The sequence below is a fragment of the Mizuhopecten yessoensis genome, unplaced genomic scaffold, assembly GCF_002113885.1.
Source record: "Mizuhopecten yessoensis strain PY_sf001 unplaced genomic scaffold, ASM211388v2 scaffold8361, whole genome shotgun sequence".
In the NCBI taxonomy this organism is placed as follows: Eukaryota; Metazoa; Mollusca; class Bivalvia; order Pectinida; family Pectinidae; genus Mizuhopecten; species Mizuhopecten yessoensis.
The window spans coordinates 1,599,802-1,608,295 of record NW_018407509.1 but is presented as its reverse complement, the minus strand read 5'-3'; the positions used below and the strand labels follow the sequence as shown (position 1 = coordinate 1,608,295).

At 36.5% G+C, this 8,494-nt stretch overlaps 1 protein-coding gene across 1 annotated transcript in view; it reads right to left on the bottom strand.

Moving 5' to 3' along the window:
* Nucleotides 1–3,175: 3,175 nt before the first annotated feature.
* The window catches only part of LOC110455692, a 5,836-nt gene continuing 517 nt past the window's right edge, over nucleotides 3,176–8,494 (bottom strand). The window contains exon 2 of the mRNA XM_021505971.1: nucleotides 3,176–5,740. Coding sequence (XP_021361646.1) covers nucleotides 4,233–4,997 — 765 coding nt within the window. The 5' untranslated portion in view covers nucleotides 4,998–5,740 and the 3' untranslated portion in view covers nucleotides 3,176–4,232. The remainder of the gene's footprint in view (nucleotides 5,741–8,494) is intronic.

Here is an 8,494-nt window from a genome sequence, read left to right as displayed (position 1 = left end):
AAAAAACCGTCTCCGGACTAAAGAGGGTTCATCGTACTTCGTTTATAAACAAACGTCTGCGGACTAAAGTGGGTTCACCGTACTTCGTATATAAACAAACGTCTCCGGACTACGAGGGTTCATCGTACTTCGTTTATAAACAAACGTCTCCGGACTAAAGAGGGTTCACCGTACTTCGTATTTAAACAAATGTTTCCAGACTACGAGGGTTCATCGTACTTCGTATATTAACAAATGTTTCCGGTCTAAAGAGAGTTCACTGTACTTCGTATATAAATAAATGTTTCCGGTCTAAAGAGGGTGCACTGTACTTCGTATATAAACAAACGTTTCCAGACAAAGAGGTTTCACCGTACTTCGTTTATAAACAAACGTCTCCGGACTAAAGAGGGTTCACCGTACTTCGTATATAAACAAACGTCTCCGCACTACGAGGGTTCATCGTACTTCGTATATAAACAAACGTCTCCGCACTACGAGGGTTCATCGTACTTCGTTTATAGACAAACGTCTGCGGACTAAAGTGGGTGCACCGTACTTCGTATATAAACAAACGTCTCCGGACTAAAGAGGGATCACCGTACTTCGTATATAAACAAACGTCTCCGGACTAAAGAGGGTTCATCGTACTTCGTTTATAAACAAACGTCTCCGGACTAAAGAGGGTTCGCTGTACTTCGTATATAAACACGTGTCTCCGTAATAAAGGAGTTCCGCTGTACTCTTAACCATGCTTTATTGACTAAATTTTACAAAATAAGTATTCACTGTATTCCATAGATATGTTTTGTTATGCGCGAACAGTCTGGTTTCGAAATGAAAGGACCTACAGTGGCTATAGGGTTTTATTTCTTCACCACCTTAGTGATGTAAACATGCATTTTAAGTATCACTATGAATACTTATGACTTAATTACCCATATCATACATATATGTATTGTAGACCCATAAATGATTATTCAAACCCAAATAAATGTTAAGAAAGTTGCATTTAGTAATGACCTTTTTATCATTGTATAACACAAACATGAGTGTAATGTTATTTTCAATATATTGACATTTAAATTGTCGTTGCCTATACATTATATTAAAACTGAAATGATAAAATGTTCACACGCAAAAGAAAAATATATGCAAAGACTAGTTGGGACCCTCACCCGAAATGTTTAATGGTGTGTTTATACATCGTCTGGTTCATTGACTGTCATGTGTCAGAAAGCTTAGCCAGGTAGCTAGACTTTTAATCTTCCTTAGGTAGACAGTGCAATACGTACGAAACTAGAAAATTAAATATTTGATTTTAAAAATGTTCTTAGATGACTGCACAAGGTCCGCCCATGAATCCGCCCTGCATTTAGATCAAGGGTCCAAAAACATGCTGATATCAATTTCAAATGGTATTGCCTGTTCGCTGTAAAGTTGCACTCGAGATTATTTTAATGCATTATACAATTTTTTGTGAATTACGCGCTCTGGCTGTATAGTATTTGAAATAGTTTTACACAAAATGTGTACGATCACCTATGAAAAATCAAATTATATTTATATCTAAAATACATCCGACTCGATTTCATTAAAAACATGTTGCTGTTCATCTGTCAAACAAAATAATGAGTAAGTCTTTTTAATTTCCTGACAAATATGTCGTGTACATGTACAGTTGAAATGGACATAATGAAATTGATTACCTGTCAGTAATAATCAATTTCAATTGATCATGTTTATGGTGTAGTTTTGATTTCATGGTCAAATCTTTAGAATGATTTGGTACACAGTGAACTGAAGCATTTAACCTTTGTAATAGCTTTAAAATTTGTTTAATTGGTCGGTATTTAAAAAAAAAATCATAAAGTTGTAAAATGCAGACTTTTTGCAGAACGTAATTCATCAAAATATTCATATATAATAACACTTCGAAATGATAAAAATACCCGGACCAGTGACCGCGAATGATATTATAATCACACTTTTGACTGAGCGGATTTCGGTAAATTCAATTCCAAAATAATTTCTAAACCGGTCTCGACTAATGCATTTCAATGTGTCGACAGTTCTTTGAGCCATTTTCACTTTGAAGAAATACCTTGAATACATATTTCATTTAATAAAATAATTATTTACATTTCTGGGTTTTTTTTGATGATTTTGATCATTTCACGCTTCAGAAATTTCTCCTCATATAAATATTTACACTTACTGCAAATTAAAGATTTTCTGTTTTATGATGTTTTAATACTGTAGTTCTAATAAAAGGATAATTTGGTCTGTGTAATTAAAAATAAAAACTAATTTAAAAGTCAGTCGATTTAACACACAGTTCCATAGGCTTACAGGAGATACGTTTCAACGGTGAAAAAAATGTTCATTACGTAAAAGTGCAAAACATCTGAAATGATCCAGGAAAAATAATTTAATAGCAAAACAATCTTAATTGGTATACATACAAACTTGTGTATGTTTAATTTGTTAAATGGAGTGACTTCTTATCCCAGGAGAAAAATAAACAGAATGAGGATGAGTATGAGAATTTTGGGGCAATGTAACCCCCCTCCTCCGATCCCTACCTCCAAAATAAATAAAAACGAGTTGCCTGTATGCTGAAAAAGTTGGGACTGTTTAAAAGATGTCGGCTGCCAAAACAAATAGAAGGTGACTTCTCAGAACATGTTAGTTTTTCTTCTACTTGAAAACCCTTTTAGCGATCAGCGAATGTACTAAAGGAAAAGATAATAGACCAGAGTGTTATAAAATGCTAAAATTCCACTCCAGAAAAGCGTCTTTATTACAGTACAGTGTTTGCAAGGTGACGGGAGCCGGCAATCGGGACGTTCAGTCGACGACGAGTTTGAATTTACTCAAAAAACAGGTTCATAAATTAATTCTGAGTGCTTATCGACCTATGATATAGGTTAAGAAGCCTTTAACGATTACGCTAATCAATACTGGTTGCAAAATGTCCTATAAATAAGCAGAAATATGTGTTTTAAAGAGGTGACATGGATTTATATTAGTACGGTTTGGACACTCCGTAACTTACGACTGTGTACGGTTGTGATATTGGATGCAAAGTTGTAAATTTGTACGGTGGGGACAGTTACGTCAAATAAACCACGAAGCAATAAAGCTCCCTACCCTCGCAGGCTTGGTCCGCGACATAAACAAACATACTTATATTCGTTTTATATACTCCAGAGAGATACACAATTGGCAACGCTAATTTTCAAAACGCATGTAGATCATTTTATTTCACAATGGCATTTCCCCGTATCCAAAATGAACAACAACGTGAAAATCAATAAGTCTAGAATGAAAACACAATAAAGGACGGTGTTCATCAGGGTTCAACGATATAACGTCACATATCTCCAATGTTTTTGTCTGCCTTGAGACAATTTTACAGCAGCCTGTCCCTGTAAAATTGGTGAATATAAAGTATTAATTTCACTTTTAAAAACGGGTTGATTTTCCACCTTTGTCTTCATTTTAGGGATATAAAACACTGTTTTGACAAGCAGCCTGTTTCTGTCAGTAAAACATGGAGAAAAGGGTCACTGCAATCATAATTTATTTTTGAACGGTTTTCCACGAGTAGAACTCTTTCGTAAAGGAGATTCGTATCAGAATAAGGTAGCATACATCCTTATGTCACTGTAAGGTAACATGCATCATTAACACGTTTCTTACACGTTAGATGAAACTCACACACACACAAAAATCAAACTTATTTAGTTCAGTTTTAGCTCAGGTTTTGATTGCACTAGGTTGTTAAGGAAAACCAGAGTATATCTGGCAACGCGGTAACATTAACGGAAAACGAAATATAAATCATTCAAAAATGAAAGTACAGTTATACGAAATATTCAAAAAACTCATAAAGCCTATCGAAGCAAAATCGAACGTGGCAGTCGGGTCTGTGTCATCATTTAAGTCACAAATGGAGGATGGCACAATCAGAAATGTATTCAGAAAACTGAAATGACGAGATATCTCATTTTGATTGGATAAATCAAAGACGGCAAATTGGGACTAGGGACATCGGTCCGATTGCGTTTTCAAATAATGATCAGAAAGACGTCCATCTGTTAACTATCTTTGGTAACAGACACTGACGATGATTTGATTCCCATAAAATAATAACTTTTTAAATCCACACAATCATGGAAAAACGGAAGAACGAATGATGAATGACGTCATTTGCCCAGGTATTGTGAATTTTTACACCATTAACACTATCAAAAGAAGAAGAATGCCCCAGGGTCTAAACTGTCGTCACCGTCCAAAAGTTGCTGCAATCTCTGAGAGGATACAACGTTTCCCAACTTCCGGCCACGATGGGATCGTTTAGGTTTGCTGATTCCAGGAATTGGAGACGCTTCTCGGTCCATTTCCCGTAGACGGCTTCGATATTCCGAGTTCGAGCCTTCCGATCTTACTGAGTAAGATCCTTGCGTTTCCGAAAACCTTTCCGATGACGTATTTATGGATGGCAGTTTGAAATTGACGATAGGTAACGTTGCATTTGATTTACGACTTGAAATCGACAACTTCCGTGATTTTGACCATTTTGGTCCATCTTCCGTTTTGATAGGTTTCGTATTGCCGGTTTCATCTTGAGACTTCCTGGCACGGTTGACAGAATATAGTTGATTCACGTAAATCCCCTTGAGTTTCAAATAGGCCTTTTGTTTGTTAATATTTCCAGAAGGATTCACTATCGGTTTTAACGTGTCTTTCTTAGATTTGCGTTTTTGGAGATTATTTAGTTCTAATTCTAAAGTAGACAATTTGAGGTCGGCTATGACCTTATTGTCTGTCTTCAGTCCGACTGTCTGGTTTTGCCGGAAGCTTAAGTCCCGCTTCCGGTCAGCGTCCCGCCCTCGGTAAACACTGCGCATCGTGTAGTATTTTGGCCCACCGGCCGCAGCGGGGAAACTGCCGTGAACATACGGCAATTGCGATGAGGATATTCCAACGAAATCGTAGTTATTTCCTGACATTTTGGTAAAAAATAAGACTAGCTTGGTATCACAATCATTTCCAAATGGAAATAAGTTTCAAAAACAAAAGCTTAAGTTAATTAAGCAGTAGTCGAATTATCAAAATGCAAAACCAAAAGCATGCAATTCCAATCCTCTGGCGTTGACGAGAAGACACAATTATGTCCTGTATAAACTTTCCAACGGGGACAGTATTACACGATCAAATTAGACCAGCGATCCCTAACGGTTGAAAGCAGCTTTGACAGTGTACGTACCCATTAAGTGTTTAGGGCTTCTTGAGTGATTTTTTTAACAAATCTTGAATTCTGGGAAGTATGAAAGTTTCGTATCAGTTTTCACAACGAACCGGAAAAAACGTTCAGCCAATGGAAGGCTCATATAAAATGTCAGCAAATCGCAAACAGCATCGGAAACACACGCCTCCTGTGACACGTGACGTGTTGGAAGGACTTCACGTGCGCTTCAGGTCTCCAGTCGGTTTATCTCCGATATTTCTCATGTCCTTCGTACATTGCTGTATCCGAGCATTGCACACGGAGTTGCTATCGGTTTCAGATGATTTGCCTCCGGGAAATTTAAATCGTATATCAATTGATAATCAACTGTGCGGTTTATCCGCTGGGAAACAACGTTGTCATACAACGCAACCATTCCGAAACAGGCTTATCCAAAGAAAACATAGGATTCATTGTAAGGCAGCAATTTTTAAAAGTACGGTCCGTTCCTCGGTATAGCTATCACTGAAGCGATCCAAATATACTTAAGGTATGTACAGGTAAGCGGGTATACAGGTATATGAATACGTAAATCATAAACTTTAAAAATATACACGTGTTCACCGAAATACACCAAGTGTTAAGCCTATCACATTTAGATATTCATCCATCCTCGCTGTTCCGTTGAGCGGCGTTTTATGAATGGGGCGCATACCCGTCAAGTTCGGCACACAAAGCTTTCGCCGATAAGTCTAATTGAGTATCAATGTTTTGTAGCCCGTACCTCGCTTAAAGACAATAGCAAGCAATGATCGGCAAAACTTAATCAGTTTGGAGATCAATATTGTACGGTTGTCGGTCGGCGCGTAGCGTCATATCGCTCTGTAAGTGTTAATGTGTTAGGCCTACCCCGTTCGCCACATGTACAACATATATATACAGATATACCAACAATGGCCGATATTCAAATAAGTTATCTAAACTAAAATACAACCGTATCAGAATTCAGCACTTCGAGTTTGTATCCGACACTGGTAATGGGAATGGATTTTACTGGATTTTAAGTGAAGGGATCAAACTGTACCATAAATAAGTAAACTAGTTCCAGAATCAATTTACAACAATAAGGTCTGACAAAGGGGTGGATCACACAGAGAGAATGTTGGTTACTGTAAGTGGCTGGGTAGATAATGGGGATATATATATCAAAGTTAGGCTTTATCTCAATAAAATTTGAATTAAACATTAAAGCAATTATTTAATCAAGTACTCCTGGTACACTCCCAACCACCCCACTCTCTCGCCCTGATCGATAATTTACACAATATATATATACTCCGTTTATTACTTATATAGCTTATATCAATAATAACGGGCAACTCTCCATTATGTGCGACAAATACTTGTTATCTTGACCAAGAAAAACGAAATCAAAAACTGGTTATTAAGCAAAATAATGGAAAATAATAATATTTACTTTCGTATTGAAAAGGAAATAGTAACAACGTTTTAATTCCTCAAATTTCAAATAACGAAACGCATTTATTAATATGAGCCGAATTAAAACATGTCTGTGCATTTTATTACACAATTAAAGCTGAGAAAATGATGGTCACCAAAATTTCGTTTGAGAAAAGTTCAATGTGAATGACACTTTCAAGATTATGAATCGCTTTGTTCGTATCTTTTTAACAGGCGGTATATTATGACAGGAGGGGGATTACTTTTCCGTCTTTTATTGGTATTATTTAAGTCGACAGATTGGAGATTTGGGTGAGAAAAGAAAAGCTCTGGTTATGGCCTTACGATAGAGATTTAAACGCAAAAATATGTATAAGTTTAGCTCTAATGGCACGCATACTTTCCTTTGATTGGTTTAGTCCACATAGCTGTAAAGCTGGGTACCATCTGGTAAGTTATTCTTCGATAGACCGGCGTCCTTTCAGTGTGATTTCATTAAATTAGAACCCCCTCTCTCCGATTGTTTTAGTCCACATAACTGCATAAACTAGGTACCGACTGATGAGAAGTATTTTTTGTAAGATTGGCGTCATTCCACGATATCACTGTATATTTGTAAGATATTTGTGATATACAATAAATACAATGAGCAATAAATAAAATGCATCTCTTTTCATAAGATATCTTTTTCGATTAAACGAAATATCATTTCTATTAAAAATGTGTTTTATTATTTTGCTATTAAAACTAACATAGCTTGCCATACTTCATCTTCGAAATGTATGGTTTCCGATCTCGATGCAAAACTTTTTTTCTCTCACAAATAAGTGTGTCGACAGCGGAACCCTTGGATTTCAAAGATTGTCGCATTTGCGTTCATATAAATGGAGTCATTACTGAAGACATTTTGGTTTACTATGTTTGCTGCAGTCTACATAGTTGCATGATTAGAAATAACACTGGTGGGAAGTAAACATGCGAAAGAAGACGGGTGTCCTTCCCCCAAAAAATCTAACGATATATACGTTCTGTTGCTATATACTTGCATAGCTTATCGTTTCAGTTCTAACATATAAAAATGCTCGTATATACATCACAGCTCGCGGAAACAAACAAGAGCTGACGTCGTTCTGCACAATGTCAAGTGTCCCGAATATCATGTACTCAGCGGGTTATCAATATATAAGGTTTGACCTCTCGCTGACCCCGGACACTACTTCACCGGTGAAGTGGGTTTAGGAGTAGGGTAGGAGGGTCCAAGTCTATAAATTACATAAACATCAACATTTAAATGTGTCTCCAGTTATTTGAAATGTTAAGTTTACGCTCTTCCTGAACAATGTCCCACTTTTTGATTTAAGATAGATCGGTTTTGTACAAAAGGAACGTGACGTTTATGGAAGTGAAATCAAACTCTAGTACATCCAATTTGATTTAGTTTCTCCGAGTTTAAGTTTGTGATGGAAAAAATCAACTGGGATTTTATACGTTGGGACACGCTTTTGTAAATAGTCGCCAATAAAAAACTGTTTTCATATTAAAATTCATCACAACTTTCTTGGTTTTTCCCCCAGGACGACTCGAAGATTCGATAAATGATGTAAAAGTTGTAAAATTAGACATTGTATAGATATTTCGTGTTCCTATTTTCAAAGTTCGAGAAATCAAACCAAGGTTGAAAACTGTTGAAGAAATCAATTATATATTTGTTTATGTTACAGCAAATATAAAAAAGAAAGTTATTTATCTGTTGTGGGGAGGGTGAGGGATGGCAAATTGATCTGCAACACATTCCCTCCCTCCTGCACTTGATGGGGG